General features: G+C 40.1%; 1 protein-coding gene across 1 annotated transcript in view; it reads left to right on the forward strand.

Annotated features, from left to right (window-relative positions):
- Positions 1 to 3,742: 3,742 nt before the first annotated feature.
- The window catches only part of ogdhb (oxoglutarate dehydrogenase b), a 33,008-nt gene continuing 16,134 nt past the window's right edge, over positions 3,743 to 20,616 (forward strand). The window contains exons 1-6 of the mRNA XM_028601094.1: positions 3,743 to 3,927; positions 5,785 to 6,223; positions 8,263 to 8,451; positions 10,675 to 10,768; positions 18,507 to 18,622; positions 20,081 to 20,235. Coding sequence (XP_028456895.1) covers positions 5,990 to 6,223; positions 8,263 to 8,451; positions 10,675 to 10,768; positions 18,507 to 18,622; positions 20,081 to 20,235 — 788 coding nt within the window. The 5' untranslated portion in view covers positions 3,743 to 3,927; positions 5,785 to 5,989. The remainder of the gene's footprint in view (positions 3,928 to 5,784; positions 6,224 to 8,262; positions 8,452 to 10,674; positions 10,769 to 18,506; positions 18,623 to 20,080; positions 20,236 to 20,616) is intronic.

Genomic DNA, 20,616 nt, shown 5'->3' on the forward strand with positions numbered 1-20,616 from the left:
GACCTCTGTTCTCCAGCAGCAGCAGCAGCCATAAGCCCCGCCCACCGACTCTATACACGATGTGATTGGCCTGACCAGGGTTTGTTTTTTTCAGCTCGCAAGCCAACGGAGAGTGCCTAGACCCCCCTGGCTGCAAATTAAATTTGCTGCCGCTAGGGTGCGTCTAGATTTCTATGCTAAAATATGTTCTCATTCATGTGAAATTACTTCCACCAACTAATCAAAGTATTCTCGTAAGCGTAGAATCTGACATTCAGAATCATTCAGAATACATACGAGCAACTCGCTCGAATGACGGCCGCCATGTAGCACCTCCATCTTTAAAATACATTAGCCAAAGAGGGACATACCTCCATCTTTAAAATACATTAGCCAAAGAGGGACATACCTCCATCTTTAAAATACATTAGCCAAAGAGGGACATACCTCCATCTTTAAAATACATTAGCCAAAGAGGGACATACCTCCATCTTTAAAATACATTAGCCAAAGAGGGATTAGCCAAAGAGGGACATACCTCCATCTTTAAAATACATTAGCCAAAGAGGGACATACCTCCATCTTTAAAATACATTAGCCAAAGAGGGACATACCTCCATCTTTAAAATACATTAGCCAAAGAGGGACATAGCTCCGCCTTTAAAATACATTAGCCAAAGAGGGACATACCTCCATCTTTAAAATACATTAGCCAAAGAGGGACATACTCCATCTTTAAAATACATTCTTTAAAATACATTAGCCAAAGAGGGACATACCTCCATCTTTAAAATACATTAGCCAAAGAGGGACATACCTCTAGCTTTAAAATACATTAGCCAAAAATACATTAGCCAAAGAGGGACATACCTCCATCTTTAAAATACATTAGCCAAAGAGGGACATAGCTCCGCCTTTAAAATACATTAGCCAAAGAGGGACATACCTCCATCTTTAAAATACATTAACCAAAGAGGGACATACCTCCGCCTTTCGCCCTCTTACACCCAGTGGTGAATGCCAGGGGGAGATTACTCAGCGACTGCCGGCAGATTTGAAAGCCTGTTGCAGATGGAGGATCACACCTATTCTCGAGGACATGTAACGGAGTCGCCAAGGAAGTGAAAAAGAGAATTAAAACAACAACGCGACAGGCAAAGCAACAAGAACAAAGTTAACATTGGAGTGGAAGGAGCACTCACGGACGAAGTCGTATTTCTTGGAATAACACGGCCACCGTAAGAGGTAAAGGGATACGCCACCGTTTGTTGAAATAGGGCTTATCACGTTCTCCCCTAGCTGTAGATAGGTGGGCCAACGCATTTTCCTTTCATTTTATTGTTTATTTTTACAGGGACAATGCACAATTAAAAGTAATGGCACCAGAGTTAGCTAATAGCTAGTTTACATCTGCTGTCCCTGGGCAGGTAAACAAATAAAATAACATACATTACATATACACCACATAAAACATCACAATACATACATATCCAGAAACATAAAATTTAAAACTAAAATTTAAAACAGATCATTTGCAACATAGTCGTTAGTGGTTGCACATCTGTTCTGATAGTAGTAGTATTTTTTGTGCATGCATTGTTTTAGTCCGGTGCAACACCGGCAGCGCCGCCGCTAGTTAGCTTAGCGTAGTGAATGGAATCCTATGTTGCCGGTTGGCATGTTGTGAGTAAAAGTGAGCCAACAAAAGATTAAAAAAACAACCTAATTACTTGCACTGAGACAAAAAATGCGTTGGCCCACCTATCTACAGCCAGGGGAGACCGTGATAAGAACTATTTCCTTTAAAACGCACTTGGATAGGAGAGGCTAGAAAGTTATATATAGCTGGTCGTCGTATACAATTTCACCGCTAGATGGGAGAAATTCTTACAGACTGTAGCTTTAATATCTAATATCACACAAAAAAAAAATCTAATTATGTCACATAGAGTCAGATATCAGTCACAGGAGACATTTTACTGCACAGAATGCACTTTAACTGCAGGTACTTTAAGTCCATTTTGCTGATATTACGTCTGTGCTTTTACTTCTTAAGACTTGGTGATGTTAACGTTGTAAGGATGGGAAGTTCATTAACTTGCTCTGCACGTGTCAGGACAAAGGTTGATGTTTATTGCTCTGTTCTGGGAAGTACCGCGAATGAAGTACATCTGGCTCTGAACCAGAACGTATAAAGGTAGATGCTGTCAAAGTACAACCGGTAACAAATCATGTTTTAACCCTGGTGTTGTCTTCCCATTGACCCGTGCAACACTGGGTCCAAATTTCAAAATTTTTACTGTTGTTTTTCTACACTTTCCTCTACGTTTTTGTCGATTTTATTCCAATTTTTTTGTTAAGTTAGTTAAGTTTTCTAAGCATAAACGGACATTTGGAAAAACAGAAAAATGGGTTCAAATTTTTCATTTTCTTCCACCTTGACAAATTAAAAAATTGGATCTTTAAACTGTTTTTCCATTTTTTCTATTTTTTATTAAGAGGATCAGAAATTGAGAACATTACAAAATTGCATCTGAGCTCCAATTATTCAATACTGCCATGGTATTCTCTCCCTCTACTTTGCAGAATATGCAGGTCATTAACTGCATATGGACCAAAAAAATAAATAAAACTGATAGACTTTGTCGTCAGAGGTGCTTGCAACTGGTTTCGAGTGCGGCGTTGCTAGGCGGAACGAGGGAGAGAATACCACGGCAGTATTGAATAATTGGAGCTCAGACGCAATTTTGTAATTTTCTAAATTTCTGATCCTCTGAATAAAAACAGAAAATTGGAAAAACAGTTTAAAGATCCAATTTTTTAATTTGTCAAGGTGGGAAAATATATGAAAAATTGGATATTGGAACCCATTTTTCGTTTTTTTCCAAATGTCCGTTTGTGACGCATCACGGAAGGCTTGTATCATGTGGACGCGCCGACAGTGTTGTTGTCAATACTTAGAATTCCTCATGGGGGCGACAGAAACTACGCACTATATCTTTAATAATTCAAATATAGGCTATCTGTTTAGAAGTGGTGGAAAGAGCAAAGAGTTATTTCACTCACAATTTTGAGGTAGCCTACATGTACCTATGAGTATTTCCATTTAATGCTACTTTATATGTCTACTCTACTACATCATTGATGGAGAGTAACTAAGTAAATTTGCTCATATACTGTAATTAAGTACAATTTTGAGGTACTTGTTCTAACTTTTCAGGTTAAGATTATATATACAAACAATATATATAAAGGTTCGGTATACGTGCATTTTAGTGTCCCAAATTCCCCGTAAGGTAACCCCATTGCTACAGGTCCTATCCCCCCTGACCAATCAGCTATCCTAACCTTAACCACTCGAGGTCAAATGCCTAACCAACCAACCAATCGAGCTACTTGTAGGGCGGGTCTTGGCGTGGCCATAGTGGAATTTGGGACACTAAACTGCACGCGTACCTAAAGGCTCTATTATAGACTAAACTGCTTCGTTAAAATGTAACTTTTTTTTGTAATTTTTGTATCGTTTTTATACTAAAATAAAATAAATAGAACACCTTTTACTTTATTAAATACAGTTTTAAAGTTGTGTTTTTAAATACTCAGTTTCACCAAAAATGTTTGTGTGTTTGCTGACGCAACCGCAATGATTTTGTGCTGACGTCACCCACGGGCGTGACGCAGATCAGCACCAAAAAGCGATTAGACAGTTCCTGACTGAGCAGGCTACACACACACCCCCACACACACCACACACACACACACACACACACACACACACACAGAGCTTTCCCGCTGCTGCAGCACACACACACGGACACACACACACACACACCCATGCTGCATCGTGCTCGCGAGTCGCGCTCAGCTCACGGGACAGGACAGTGCTGCTGAGTCTGCTCCTTGTTTACTACAGCTGTGGAAAGAGAGCCACGCGGGCGCCAGGAACAGGTAACGAACTCGGAACAGTAAAAACGTTAGCTAAAAGTTTGAGCGACGCGTTTAACTGAGGAGAGAGAAATGCTACTTTAACTTTAACTTTAACTTTAACCAACTGACCGAATGCCGTGTGGAAAAGTGCCTCTTCCGGGCTTTTTTATTAATTTAAAAAACAGTTTGTACGCGCTCGAAACGAGGAATGGTTGGTGTTTGTGTGCGTGAACGTGTAGCGCTATTGTTGTGGGGACATCGAGCTCATCAGACCGGCACATTGTGGGGACAATACACAACTCCCCACAACGTTTTTCATTTCACGGTTTAGACTATAGGTGTAGGGTCCAGACTCCTCAGCTAAGGTTAAGGGTTGGGGTTAGACATTTAGTAGTTAGCTAGAGAATGAATGCAAATCGATGAAATGTCCCTTTTAAAGTTAACGTAAAACAAAGTTGTGTCTGTGTGCATGGGGGGTTGGGTTTGGTGGAGCCAGGTTGTGGAGATAAAGTCGGCTGCATCACAGATATACGGTATTCTGGGATAGCCGAAAAAAAAAAAAAATATATATAAAAAAAAAAAAAGAAATAGATTTAAATCGAAAAGAAACACTCTGGATTGTTTGCATGTATTTAAACCAATCAGAATAGTCTTGGGGGGGCGCGTCAGTTTCGTAGCGACATGTACGTATGCAAAATAGCCTCGGGGAGAAACTTGTTGTCCACTGCATTACATTACGCATTAGCAGTGGGGAGTTTTTATTAGGTTACAGAGAGTGTATGAAAGCATGACCTAAATAGTCATACAATATGCTATTATGGATGGAAATATTATAGTATTCTTAAGCAATTCTATTATGTTTACATTCTTGTCTTTTCATAGTCAGAGTTAATAATAAGCTATTGCACTGTTCAATCCCTGCACTGTTAACTTATGCACTACCACCATTGCACACATTCTACCATGTAGCACCTTATCATGGTCATTGCATCACGTCGTCAGTCCATACCAGACCTTTGGAATAACTTCAGAAATTGTTAACTCTTAAAATTTCTGTGAGTGATTTTTATGTATGCGATATAAATGTGTGTTTGTTATGTTATGGTTGTCTAAGCTACTGGATGCCTAACATTTCCCCCAGGATAAATAAACTATCTATCTATCTATCTATCTATCTAATAGACTAATATTTTCACCTAGTAGCTGGGGACCCCCTCGAACTACCTCACGGACCCTTTGGGCCCCTTGCACCCCACTTTGGGAACCACTGGTCTAGCTAGCCTATATTTAGGATGTACAGTACTTACTGTACTATTCAGAGTTTTATCACTGATCTAGACCTGAGATACAGTTACAGTACTGAGTTTCATTTTTCGTCTTAAAAGGAAAAGGCGGGTGATATTCTACTTTTTTTGTGTGTCAGCAAACCACATGAAAAGACCAAAACCAACAATGAATTGACAAGTAACTAAAAGAGAAGTAGCCGAACATTTAAGTCTGTGTAGCATAAGCAGGCTTATTCTTCTGTGCCATAGAGCTCCATTGTCAGCCTGTATTTTATCCCTATATTTCATCTTCTGCACTATTTTTCAGTCTCAGATTCTCATTCTTTACTTGCGTGGTTTTATTTTTAAACCCATTTAACAAGGATTGTAATGATCAATACGATTATCTTTGCCAACGACTGCTTCTCTGTATTTGTTTTGCATATGTCAACAATGACTATATTAATGATTGATTACCCCAGCGCCAAAGAGGACCTTGTAAGACTTTTCAACCACCACCAGAAAGAAGCGCTCCTTTTCTCTCTTTCGAAATGGCTATTTTATTACAAGTTGAAATTATGAAGTGTTTCTGATGGACAATATTTACATTTAGACTCAACAGGATCCAGTGGATGATCGGCAGAAGAGACGTAGCAGAAGCTGTGTAGAAGGGAGCGTCATCGGTTCAACCAAACCGGAGCAGTGAGAGGAGCAGCTGCTGAGGAACGTCGAAGGTCTCCTTGTCCTGGACACTGCTGCTATATATCTTTTTCCCCAGCAAGGGACTGAAGGAGGAGAGCTGTGGCTGATCTGCAGCCATGCACCGCTTAAGGACTACAGTTGCAAGGCTTCGGCCTTTAACGGCTGCACAGACAGCCCAGAGCCTATCACAGCCCAGACTGTTGGCGATCGAAGGGGGATTAAGGACGTTTAAGCCCGCGAGGCACCTGAACACGTCTGTGGTGGCTGAGCCCTTTCTTAATGGCACCAACTCCAACTATGTGGAGGAGATGTACTATGCGTGGCTGGAGAATCCCAAGAATGTGCACAAGGTATTGAACACCTTCTCTCTTATCTTTTGATGTCTGGTTGGAAACTTGAATTTGCCTTTTAGGGGGGCGAGTTTATACACATCTGCAAAGCAGGTTCGGAGCCCTACAATTAGAGCTGCAACGATATATCAATTAGTTGTCAACTATTAAATTAATCGCCGACTTTTTTGATGATTGATTAATCTGTTTGAGTCATTTTCTAGTAAAAGTAAAACTAATTCTCTGATGTCAGCTTCTTAAATGTGAATATGTTCTATTTTCTTCTCTCCTCTGTGACAGTAAATTGAATATATTTGAGTTGTGCACAAAACAAGACATTTGAGGACATCATCTTGGGCTTTGGGAAAGTAATTGACAGATTCATTGACAATGAAAATAATCATAAGTTGCAGCCTAGTCTGTATCCAGCAGCACAGCGGTGGAGGTCTGGCAAAGCGTGACTAGTTACAGCATGTCCAGTTCTAAACCCTTTGCACTGAATGTTACTGTGCGTGTCTCCTCACCTGTTTCCTATTGGGCCTGAAAAGGGGGATTTTACTTAATATCAGATCCCTCAAACAAACAATCAAAATCGATTTTTTTAATTGAAGAATAAATTATTTTAATTCAGCCGCAGTTCACAGCTGTGGCCTGAAGCCTTTGAATCATTGACTCCATTCCAGCAATAAGTTCCTCCAAGTCAGAAATATTTCTCTAGACAAGTCAAAGCAACACTGAAGCACACTTTTGAATTCAACCTCACATCAAACTGGCATTTACAAACAAACCTTCCAAATTACTAGAAAGGCACAGTTGGCAAGCTTGTCCAGAACTTTAAACTTTGCTTTGGCAGGCCAGGTAGATCAACCTCAGATTATCAATCAATAAACTCATAAACACCATAAAGTGGATCAACCTGAAACCCTTGGACACAGACAGGCCTCCACATTGCAAAGCCGGTCATAAAATTATTCAATAAACAGTGTGTGAAAGATTGGGCTGGGTATTGTCACCTGCAATCCCTGCAGTTATCATCAGTTGGTGATGAGTTAAGCTTACTGCGACTCTGTGAAAACAATGTTTCGTCACACTCTACCTGTGAGCTAGTATCCCACTACAGAGGCAGGTGTAAAGAAGCTTTATTTATCATGTATCTACGCTGATCTTAAAAGCCTCTCGCAGCAATAATCCAATTACGCTCCTCTCTCTGGTCAGAAACGTATCTAAGTTAAAGGTCAAATAGAGTATGAGTGTGTTTTTAGCCATACAAGCGGCACGGCTCTAGAGATGGCAATGTCAGTCCTTCATCAGTCCACCACAGACTGATATATCTCTATCAGATGGATGCATGGTAATGGTAGCATTTAGCTTCAAGTACTTCTGTGCCTTGTGCCTCACAGAGCTGCTAGCATGGCTGTAGACTGTAGGACACACTGAAAATGTATAAGACATAATATATATATTGTAGTTCTTAGGGGTGTCATGATTTAGATTTTAAATCAAAAATCTATCGAAATGAGCTTTGATTGTGACTATTGAAATCAAAAGTAGGATCAGCGATTCCGCTGGTATCTTTTTCTCTCTCCATCGCCACCTACTTGCTCATGTCAAAAAATAAATAAATAAATAAATAAATAGACAGCGTAGCTGGTAGCATGCAACTAAAGACACAGGGTAACATTAGCTTAGCGGTAGCCTGCAGCTTTACTATTCTGGAATCTATGGCCACTGCCCGAGGTCGGAGAAACAAAAGAACTGGGAAATCCTTCTGCTTCCCTGAAGTCACCGTTGTGGCAACATTTTGCTTTCCCCGCGAGTGAGTTATGTCAACAAAAAATGAAGGTAAAGCACGTGGGCTCTGGCTCCATTGTGCATTCTTGTGCACCTTGTTAAACTAATGGTGCATTCAATTACAGGGTTACAAAGCCCTGCACACAGCACCTGCGCTAAACACACCAGCGTAGCAGAGACTACACTCTTGAATTTACATGTCATGGCATTGTAATCCATTTCACTCTCCGAGTAACTTGTCACATTCTTTCTTCTGTTTCTCCCTCCAGTCCTGGGATATATTTTTCCGTAACGCTAACGCTGGGGCTCCGCCCGGTGCGGCCTACCAGAGCCCTCCACCCCTCATTGGGTCTTCTCAGGGACTGGCCAGTGCCCGGGGACTGGTGGGGGCTCAGCCCAACGTGGAGAAACTGGTGGAGGATCATCTAGCAGTTCAATCACTCATACGAGCATACCAGGTAAACTACAAACACACCTGAGATAATTACAGTGCTCAGCATACCTTTACACACTCATTCTAAAGTTGACTAAAAAGAGGAAAAAAAAAAAAAATCATCTTTTGGAAATTGATCTTAATGCGTTAATAAAAAAAAAAGAGGAAAAATGCGATCTTTAAGGACATCAGGTTTCTTTGTGAATGAATAATGTATCGTAAATAAATAAATGTTCTTCCTTAAAATACAGGGGGCATAAGTAAGTCCACCCCTATGTTTAATTCCATAGAGGCAGGCAGAGGTTTATTTTTAAAGGACAGTTATTTCATGGATCCAGGATACTATGCATCCTGATAAAGTTCCCTTGGCCTTTGGAATTAAAATACCCCACCCCCACACACATCATCACATACCCTTCACCATACCTAGAGATTGGCATGGTCATATGTTGGTTAGCCTAATAGCTGGTTTGATTTGCATTGAGAGATGATTTTATGGAAAGTACCCCATGCCAATCTCTAGTTATGGTGAAGGGTATGTGTGGATGTGGGGGGGGCTATTTTAATTCCAAAGGCCAAGGGAACTTTATTAGAAATTAAAATTAATAAAAATCTGTTTACTACTTATGCCCGCCGTATTTTAAGGGAGGACATTTATTTATTTACGATACATTATTCATTCACAAAGAAAATTGGTGTCCGTAAAGGTTGGGTTTTTCCTTATTTTTTAAATTAAGGCATTAAGATCAATTTCCAAAAGATGTTTTTTTTCTTTTTATTACTTTGTAGTCAACTTTACCATGGGTGTATTCACTTATGCTGAGAAATGTATGTCAAACAGAAAAGGCTTTTTATCCCCCTTATATATTAGTAGAATTTAGCACTATTATCTGACAGTGACATGGACTTATGTTTCAGGATGTAATGATCTTAAATCATATCAGAGGGACTGTACTGTAAAGACACAGCGCTTATCTTCAGGCCTGCAGTAATGTACAGTACATACAGTACAGTAACAATGTACTGTATGCTACAGTGAAATGATAAAGAAGATCAAACAGCAAACTGACAATAGAGTGCCTTTGCAGTTTAGAGGCGGGGAAAGATGGATTTTACAAGCCCCATCAATGAAATAATGGCTCGTTTGAGGCTACACTTGTCAGAAAACACAATTTTATACTCATTATTATAAGTTACAGACATACAAGCTGTTATTTTTAACCTGTTTTGCAAATATTCTATTAAATTCAGGTTAAGTGACATTAAAGTTTGATGACCTTTTTTTAATAATTTTATAATGAACAGTTTGATTATAAAATTTTGTCTAAAGCAACACTCAGACAGAGGGCCATAATGAAGTTCAAAAAACCTTTTATTGTGATATTCACACTTTTGTTTACAGCCCTATTAGACAGTTTACTGATCAGTTACAGACATATTAGAGCTGTGTTAGGTAGAGATGGCCAATCATGGATGTTTAAATAACCTGGATACAGCGTTCAAGGCAGAGCCTCATTCATTTTTATGAGAGTTGCTCAGTGGCACATGTAGCCAAAAAAAGTTCAACTTCCACGTATGAAATTACCGAGATGATCGGCGCTGCTTCTGCACTATGGGGCCCATAGAGCAGGCCCACTAGAGACTAGGGCTGGGCGATATGGAGAAAATCAAATATCACAATATTTTTGACCAAATACCTCGATATCGATACCGCAACGATATTGTAGTGTTGACGATTGGTACTTTCACAAAATATTTACACAGTGAGATTTTTGATAAATAATCATCAGTAATGTGGATATAATGACTAAGTGGGTAAAGGCAAATAATAGGACAGCTAGAACAGTCTGGTAAGTTCAGAAAATGACATCACTTTACTGTAATGCAGCCTTTAAAACCAGGAAAAGACACCACCAATGCCATACTGTCAATATCTAGTGTCATATCATGATATCAATATAATATCGATATATTGCCCAGCTCTACTAGAGATCTCTGAATCCTGAGAATGAAACAAGTCGTTTCGTGGGTGTTGTGAGTTTTTTAACTTTGGACCTATATCTGGGTCTATTATTCTGCTAACGTGTGAACATACTGTCTGTTGGAACATACTGTCTGTTGGTCTTCTAGGAAGTGGTCAGCAGTTAACAAAGCACAGACAGACACTAATTTGCAGAAATGGTTAGTCAAAGACGGACCTGTTGAAACATCTACGCACAATCGCTGAGCTGTGTTGTCCTGTGTTTAGGTGCGAGGGCATCACATAGCCAAGTTGGACCCCATGAACATCAGCTGTGTTGACTTTGACGATGCACCGTGTGCCATTGGTTTCCAGAACGTTGGTGAGAAATATTAACCTGTTGACGAATGTTTTCCTCTCTGTCCTTGTTCTTCCTGTCATTTTTGTTTTTGGATCCCTTTCGTCATAAAACACTTCATCTCTTTGGTTTGTACCACCTTTTCTTTTCCCTTTTTAATTTTACACAAAACATTGTCCTGTCCCCCACCTTTTTCATTGAGTGTCTTTTTCTTTCTACTCTGCTGTTTTTACCCCTCCTGTTAATCTTCTTTGTCCATGTGACACAACTGTAAATTCCCACATATTTACGTTGAGTGATCTCCCATCCAAGATCGGCCTCCTATTTCTTTTGTTTACTATCATCGACCCACCCATACTCGTACAGGCTCAGCTGGGCCCTCATATATTCGAATACTAAAAAGAAACGGATATTAAAATATGAAAATGTATAATCGGTTATAATAACAGAGTAAAAAACCGTCACTTCCGCTGCTTATCTACCTCGTGCGATCGCTGGTGGGCCTGGGCCGAGACTGCTTCCCCTACTGTCTGGTTGATGGTTGTAATTCACAGCGAGTGGGTGTGTTGATTACGTTTTATCACGTGGCTGCCGCTACCGGAAGTAAACAAACAACGAGGGCAAAGAAGAAGAATACGCCACAAAAACGCTAGCACATCTTTTAACTGCGGAGAGAACGAGGAATTATTGTCTGACAGATTCATGGAACAGCAGGAAGAGACTCAGGGCCCTATCTTTATTCCCTATCTATCTTTATTTCCATTTTTCCAGCCTTAATTTCCTGGTCTTTATTGTTGTGTTCCTGCTTGGTACTTTTTTAGCTTCTAACTGAATCTCTGTGGTTGTGGAGTTGAGTAACTATTGTTACACAGAAGTGTGAAAAACACAGTTTTACACTTCCCGCTGCCTCAAGGTAGCAATACGCCAAGAATGCACCTGAACACACCTCCCTGTAAGACCAGCACGCCCATGGGTGCAGGTGCGTTTGCTATTTAAACGACGTGGGCGCTGGACGGGAAACTGACAACTGGGTCGGTCTTAAACTAGCAAAGACACTTGTGTCAGGCTTTGCACTGCACCGGGTGCAAGATAGGGCCCTGAGAGTTGCTCATACTCAAATCGGAGAAAAAGTCTGTTCGCTTGAGTTCAGTGAAATGGACAACTCTGCAGAGTTGTGTCATTGCAACTTCATGATATTTCATAAAAGTCTGAAGTAGCAGCAACAATAATAATAATGTATATAATGGAAACATTGCAGCTTCACAATGCACGCTGAGATTGAGGATTTAATTGTTGAATGCTTTCAGAAAATATAAGCTGCACCATAGGACTCCTTTGTATAGTGTACTTTTGAAACTATCGTGGGCCAGGAATGTTTGGAATCTTCTGTCAATTAGGAAAATACCAAAACACTTTTTGGTCCCAGCGACTCAAAGGTCAATCGTCACCTTGAACTGACTGAGGTCAGTTCTAAAGAAATGATTGAACTGCAGACTTGCTAGATTATTTTAATAGAAGAACACCCTGTTGATGATTTACTAACATTAATAACGGTTTATTGAGTTTATTGCTTGCAGTTGTTTTAATTGTATGTTTTTGCAGAAATGTGTTAAGTTGTTTCCCAAGTTATCTTGTAGATATATTTAGGAAAAGGGCAATTACTAGAAATGTCTGGTCTTGACAACTATAAGAAATACAAAATTAGTTTTATCTGGTTGTCAGAACAGCTCACACTAAAGTCAGCCGAGCAGTTTAAAATGAAATTAGCTGTTCCACCTTAAAGGTCAGCCCCACCTTAAAGGCCTGCTTGGTAATGTTGAAAAACTGACATTTCATGTCTAACACCCCCATAACCCAGTGTCATTTTGAAACTATTGTGGGTCAGGAATCTTTGGAATCTTGTGTCATTTAGAAAAATACCAAAACACTTTTTGGTCCCAGCGACTCAAAAGTCAATGGTCACCTCGAACTGACTAAGTTCAGTTCTAAAGAAATGATTGAACTGCAGACTTTCTATATTCTTTTAATAGAAGAACAGACCGTTAATGATTTACTAACATTAATAACTGCAGATTTTATTGCTTCTTAGATAAGAAGAAATAAGTTATTAAGAAATGGACCTGGGGTTTAGACTTTCTAAGAAGCCATCAAGATGAACCAAAGTGCTAGAACACAGTGCTAGTTATGCTAGAGGATATACACCAATCTGCCAACCTAAATGTTGTTTTTATTGATGCTTATTAATTAAATCTAATCATTAACGAACGTTTAATTAGCCTACCCATTAATACAGCCATTTGGCACATAACATACAGTATAAGGTCTTAAAGTGAAGTATGCCTTAATTATTTTGTCATTTTTTTTTACATTTGGAATGTAATTGACCAGATTATTAGTCATTAATATCTTTATGTATGACCTAATAATAAGTCACTTTTGGTCTTGCTCATGCGTATTCTGTTCCCCTTATCAGCACAGGCTGTACAGCAACTTATAGTTTCTGAGGAAGCAGGATAAGACAACATGCTTTATGGGTGTTAACACACCACTTTCTGGGCGCCCAGATAGCTCAGTTGGTAGAGCGGGCGCCCATATATAGAGGTTTACTCCTCGACGCAACGGGCCGCAGGTTCGACTCCAACCTCTGCCCTTTGCTGCATGTCATTCCCCTCTCTCTCCCCTTTCATGTCTTCAGCTGTCCTGTAGAATAAAGGTCTAAAATGCCCACAATAACACGTGTGTGTGTGTGTGTGTGTGTGTGTGTGTGTATAAACTGTCATTGTGCCTGATGAAAAGGTTGGGCCTCTGAGTTCAAAAGCAGGCGATTGTTATGGGCTGTTATAGGACGTTTCCACAGTTGATAGTGGTATTGTTCAGTGTTCCCGAGTTGCTCTTTGTCCTGGTGGCGCTGAGGTTCACCGAGGTCGGACAATAGGTCGGTGTAGGGGTCCAAATCTGCCTAAAACGAATAAATGACTGACGAGCTCTGTGCGATACTTTAACCTCCAGTTTGTGTGTTGGTGTCTCTCCATGCCTCCAGAGTTCTCCCATTTTTAAAGGACGTCGGCGTAATCTGATTCGATGTAGGAGGAGAACCTCAAACCTTGCTCTTTTGCTCTCTCAGTGGGAACTAACCCATGGCCTACATCCAGGCTGCTCTCGGTCTGTGGTGTTTCTGCGGAAGGTCAATTCGGAACCAGTTTTCCTGTGGTTTCTCATTAGACTATTAACTAAACTATTACTGTGTTCGGGTTGTTCATGGTGTCCTCTGTGTTGGTTCTCATCTCTTTTTGGGGAAAGGTGTATTGAGCTCCAGGGGTGGTAGTTCTTGGAAAGGCGGTGTGTTTTTATTTGTATGTTTTTGCAGAAATAAGTTAAGTTGTTTCCCGAGTTTCTAACAGCAGGTGGCCCCAAGGTGAATAAATGAACCTAAACCCAAGCCAAATTCCCCTGTCTTGCTTGATACCTGCTGGTTAAAGTGAAGGGCGGGAATTGGCCACGGAGCTAGCGATACATTTACCACAGGTTCACTAACTTAAGGTGGGCTGACCTTTTTAAGGTGGACCAGCTGTTCTCCTTTTAGTGACCTAAGCGCTCTAAAAACCCTGGAAAAAGCCTGCGGTACCCATCCCTACGTGTGTTTGTTGGCTCCTCCTAACCTTTGCTCAGCAGCCAGAGGGCTCAAACAGGACTTATCGAGGCTTATCTGTGCTTGCTTCATTAAAATGTTCCTTTGATTAGATTGCAGGCAGATAGTACTTGATTACTGCGCTTAATCGTTCGGCTTTTATATTGACCCATCAAAGAAAACCAAGTACTGTGTGTATTTATGTTCAGGGCGATTCACGGAGGGGGAGGAAAGTCTAAAGATCTCTTATGTAACCGAGAACTGACTCTGTAATATTGGATTGAAAAAACTCCCTGTCCTCAGCACAGCAGCCTGCACTAATTTGCTGACAGCGATGTAGAAACCCAAACATAAATTCAACCCTGCTCCCCTCCCCTCCTTCTGTTCCATAGTGTCTTATCTCAGTTTGGTGCAAACAGGACATCACATGCTTCAGATAACACAAGCTATAGTGTCTCAGACTGTTTCTCCTCACACTATGGACATAGCATTCAACCAGCAAATCCATCTTATCACTCCTGCTTGTTATTTGGGTTCAGCTGCTTCTCACAGTGTCTTTTATTTATTTATTTATTTTATTAGTAGTTTATTTAAATAGGACAGATACAAAAAACATAGATTCTTACATAAATAACAATTCGATGCCTGTATCATAGTGTTTGTAGCCATGGCTAATTCGCAACACCGGTCCCTAGGAGGGCTTTTAACAGTTCAAATAATAAAAGAAGTCAAATTTTTAAAGTGAATACAATAAAATGTCCAAAATAAAACAGTTAACAGCAATAAAAACAAGTGTAGTAAATAAACACATTAACTCGGACTCACACAGATGCACACCTCACATACACACAGCTATACATTTCATATGGCATGACCAACACTCTTGTCTTGTCTAACGTAACCTTGTGGTTTATTACAAGGTGACATTTAAGAATTCCTAGTGTTAGCAAAGTCCAGCCAAGATTTGGTAAAATAAACTCACGAAGAAAAGAAGGTCAGAACAATGACAACTTTAAAGCTGGTCCGTTAGTAAAAAATGATTCTGTTGCATTACCTTTTTTTCCAAGCTTAGTTTTATTAAAAAATGGGCTAACCAAAAACTAGGGATGCACCGAATCCAGTGGATTCTGCCGAATACCGAATCCACTGGATAAGATTCTGCCGAATACCGAATCCTCCTCCCATCCTCAGTCCATTAACACAGTAAACCCATTAATGCAAATCTCTAAAATAGTTAAATGTAACAACTTGATGTTGAATTCACACGCTCTTTTGACATCGTAGGAAAGCACATTGCTATCGCCAGATGAGTGACAATTTTGTTTGGCAAATTTTCGCTAACCAGTGTACGATGAAGGCATGCTGGGTGGGTGAAATTAGAAAGCTAACGTTAGCTAACGAGCAGCAGCCGGCCGTTCGGTCGCTCCGTTCTCACTGTAGGGAGACTCATTTAACGGCTGACAGCCTGGGAGAGGCACTGTCTGGTTAACACAAGTCTTTAGCTGGGACTGTCCTTCCTTTGCCCTACCTGAAGTTGCTGCATTCTGGCTTCTATCTGTAGATTCCTTCGTGCACAACTCTTATTCTTTCGGTTGTTTCATACCAAATGTAACAGCGGCCATGTTGTGTATAGTTTAGGGTCCTCGCCACCACCAGACAAATCGGCATTGCAGATTGAACATGTAGCTGGACTTGAATGGCCTTCTTTTGACTGAAAGTACTGCCAAACAACACTTTCTCTGCTCACCAGTTCCATTTTCACTTTCTCACAGCCTTCTGCATTGAACGCTGCACCTACGTAAACGCTTTCACGTAATCAACGGCGCCGTCACTACATCGACCAGTGTAGTGCAAGCGTAGGGTTCGGTTCGGCGGGAAAAAATTCTAAGGTTCGCCAGAAACCAAACCACGTCAAAAAGCCCAATATTCGGCCGAACCCTACCAAAAACAGAACCTCCACACAACAAAACAAACGTATTCATAGATAAGTTAATCAACTGCAGACCTCCTCCAAGGCCAAATACGTTCTCTCGCTAACGACAGTGAAAGGTAATGTCTCCCCCTGTGAATCAGATCCGCTTCAAAATGAAATGGGTTCTTTCTTGACCTGTGCTACACCCTTACACTAAATTTCACGAAAATTGTGCCAGTAGTTTTTTCCGTAATTCTGCTGACAAACAAACACATTTTGATGGAGCTATTTTTTCATAGCACAATTTCTTCCAGCTTCTCAATTGTGAGAATTAACTGCTTTTCTTTGTCTTATGTGTAAAGTAAATATTTTTGGAGTTTAAAGCAATTTTAAGGTGTTTATTTTCTGACTGATTTTATAGATTCAACTATTATTTGATGTAATCAGTTAATAAGACGCTTCTGTGACACACTGCGTGGAATCACAGCATTGTCAGGAGTGGCCGTGATTGCCAGCGGCGCGGAGTGATCCGTATTTTCATATTTTTAAAGGTCCCATTGCATGAAAATGTCCGTTTTATGAGGTTTTTTTAACATTAATATGAGTTCCCCCAGCCTGCCTATGGTCCCCCAGTGGCTAGAAATGGTGATAGGTGTAAACCGAGCCCTGGGTATCCTGCTCTGCCTTTGAGAAAATGAAAGCTCAGATGGACCAATCAGGAATCTTCTCCTTATGAGGTCATAAGGAGCAAGGTTACCTCCCCTTTCTCTGGACTGGCTCTAGTGGCTGTAATTCTGCACCAATTTCAGGAAAGAGACTTCAGATACAGTATTAGGGGACCACTAAGGTCTATATTAAAGAGACCTCAGACCTGAATTTTAAAAGTCACATTAAGACAATTACAAAATCAGCCTATTATCACCTTAAAAATATATCAAGGGTTAAAGGACTTATGTCTCAGCAGGATTTGAAAAACTTGTCCATGCTTTTATCTTCAGTAGACTTGACTACTACTACTAACGGTGTCTTTACAAATCTCCCTAAAAAATCAATCAGACAGCTGCAGCTGATTCAGAACGCTGCTGCTCGAGTCCTCACTAAAACCAAGAAAGTGGATCACATCACTCCAGTACTGAAATCTTTACACTGGCTTCCAGTGCCTCAAAGAATTGATTTTAAAATACTTTTGCTGGTTTACAAATCACTAAATGGTTTAGGGCCAAAATACATTTCTGATCTGCTACTACACTATGACCCACCATGACCTCTCAGGTAGTCTGGGACAGGTTTACTTGTTGTTCCCAAAGTCAGAACTAAACAGGGGGAAGCAGCGTTCAGTTTTTATGCTCCACATATCTGGAACAAACTCCCAGAAACCTGTAGGTCCGCTGCAACTCTCAGTTCTTTTAAATCCAGGCTGAAGACATATCTTTTTAATGTTGCCTTTCTTTAAATAACCTATTTTTAACTGCTCTTTCTTTAAAATTCTTATACTGCACTGTACATTTTATTCTTTTCTTTTAATGATCTTAAATTGTTGTTAATTGTTTTAATGCTTTGAAATCGTTTTTAATTGTTTTCTAACTGTTTTTAATGTTTCATGTTTCATGTAAAGCACTTTGAATTGCCTTGTTGCTGAAATGTGCTATACAAATAAAGCTGCCTTGCCTTGCCTAGGGGACCACTAAGGTCTATATAAAAGAGACTTCAGATACAGTATTAGGGGACCACTAAGGTCTATATAAAAGAGACTTCAGATACAGTATTAGGGGACCACTAAGGTCTATATAAAAGAGACTTCAGATACAGTATTAGGGGACCACTAAGGTCTATATAAAAGAGACTTCAGATACATAGGGGACCACTAAGGTCTATATAAAAGAGACTTCAGATACAGTATTAGGGGACCACTAAGGTCTATATAAAAGAGACTTCAGATACAGTATTAGGGGACCACTAAGGTCTATATAAAAGAGACTTCAGATACAGTATTAGGGGACCACTAAGGTCTATATAAAAGCATCCAAAGAGCACCATGTCATGGGACCTTTTTAAACGGTATAATATTAGTACAAACAGAACACGGGGTGTTACTCCACTTGGAGTGTGTTCTGTATAACTGTTACCCTCTCTTCCCCGCCCCCCCATTTCCCCCACCTTAACCTGGTTTGCATTCCTGTGCTCGTTTGGGATTTCTCCTCACGTTAATGTCTTCACAACAGGTTTTTACGGGCTGGTTGAATCCGACTTGGACAAGGTGTTCCGACTTCCCACGACCACCTTCATCGGTGGCAGCGAGGGCTCTTTGCCTCTCAGAGAGATTATACGACGTCTGGAGGTAAAATACTTTAAAATTAGTCAACTCTGTTCAGATAAATCCACATTCCTATGATGATAATAACTTGATTTGTATAGCACCTTTCATGCAGAGATGCAGTCCGAAGTACTTCACGAAATGGGATAAAAAAAACATGTAAAATGTATGATTACAGAACTCTGCCATTAAAGATAAAATTAATAGGAAAGATTTTTTGCTGACAAGGTGGAATTACCCCAAATTAAAAGCCAGAATAGAAACGTCCTTAATTTCGAGTTTGCTGTTCTTAAATCAAGATTAGATTATATTAGATTAGATTCAACTTTATTGGGTACAAGAACTGAGATAACAGAGCAGAGTAATGTACTGTACATATGTGTATAGGAGTAATACATGTACAGTATGACCGTAGGGGCATAGAAACAAAAAGTAGCTTCACTGGATTTCTTGTGAGACACATTAGGAACACCTAAAAGCAAGCTTGAGATCCTCTGGATCTTTGAGATCTTGTATCTGTTCCAGATTCTTTTTTTGTCCTTTTACTTTTTACTTACCAAACAACTCTCAGATGTTCCACTTTCTTGCTTGTAGGTGTTCCTAATGTTTCTCACAAGAAATCCGGGGAAGCTGAAACATTAGAAACACTTAAAAGATTAAGAACACTTAGTTTCAAGTTTGCTGTTTTGAAAATCAAGATAAGATTCAACTTTAATGAGTACGAGAACTGAGACAACAAAATGCAGTTTAGCGACTAACTGGAAAAGCAGTGAAGTGCAGAGGAATGTACATATCGTCACTGTCGTCAAAACCTTGTATGTCCAAAACAAACATACGAGGGAAACAAAGGCAAATTTGAAAACTTTTTGTTGAGCTATAAGTCAGACGAAATTGCCTTTGTCACTGTTTAAATATTTGTAAAACCCACACAGATAGACGTAAAGGCTGACCAACAGCATCGATTTATGAAAAAAAAAACATTCAAACGACAAAATATGGGTATACAAGGAAGGTTTCTGTCCTGACAGTGATGATATGTATAGGGGTAATAAGTATTCAGTATGACAGTTAAACAGGGCATAATAACAAAATGTAGCTTCACCGGGTTTCTTGTAAGAAACATTAGTAACACCCAAAAGAAAGAAAGCGGAACATCTGAGAGTCGTTGTCGTTGTTGGAACATAAAATGAAAAGCAATTACAATTAATTTAACAATCTACAAGAAGCTAAGAGATCAGAAATAATACAGTCAATAATATTTCAAAAATCTATTCCAAAACAAACTGGGAGCCGGTATAAGTCGATTGCAAATCAGATGTATAGTCTAAAATCCCTCCCATATCTGTTACTTTGTCTTCATCTGTTTACACAGACAGCTGAACGCTGAGCACAGCTTCTAAATTTAACGCAACAAACGATACTGAAGACTAGACTCGTTGAAGTATACGTTTGACGAGTCCCATCTTTCCCTCTCTCTTCTAGATGGCCTACTGTCAACATATTGGAGTAGAGTTTATGTTCATTAACGACATGGAGCAGTGCCAGTGGATCAGACAGAAGTTTGAGACACCGGGAGTCATGCAGTTCAGTCTGGAAGAAAAGAAGACACTTCTGGCCCGAATGATCCGATCCACAAGGTCTGTTGCCGTTTCTTCTTCACATTCCTCAACACATATCAGTAGTTCATTTGAAAAGCCCCATTCCTCCTCCCCCCTCGGAAGCCCTCTGTATTAGGCCGGATACACACTGCCTGCGTGGCGTGAGCGTGGCGTTTCTGTTGTGTGTCAGCTGCGTGGATTTTTCTACGTCTTTACACACAAGAAACGTGTCTGACGCGGTGCTGCTGCTGCTGCTTGCCTTGTCTGGACACATGGATGTTTCCCATTAATGAAATACCATGGTAAACATAAATATATATACTGATTTGATTACAGCAAAGACAACGTCTGCAGTATTGACGGCAAAATAGGCTCAAGAATATTTCGTTCTGTATTGACACTCTGCAATTGACGTGCAAT

This window comes from Perca flavescens, chromosome 16 (assembly GCF_004354835.1).
Source record: "Perca flavescens isolate YP-PL-M2 chromosome 16, PFLA_1.0, whole genome shotgun sequence".
Classification (NCBI taxonomy): Eukaryota; Metazoa; Chordata; class Actinopteri; order Perciformes; family Percidae; genus Perca; species Perca flavescens.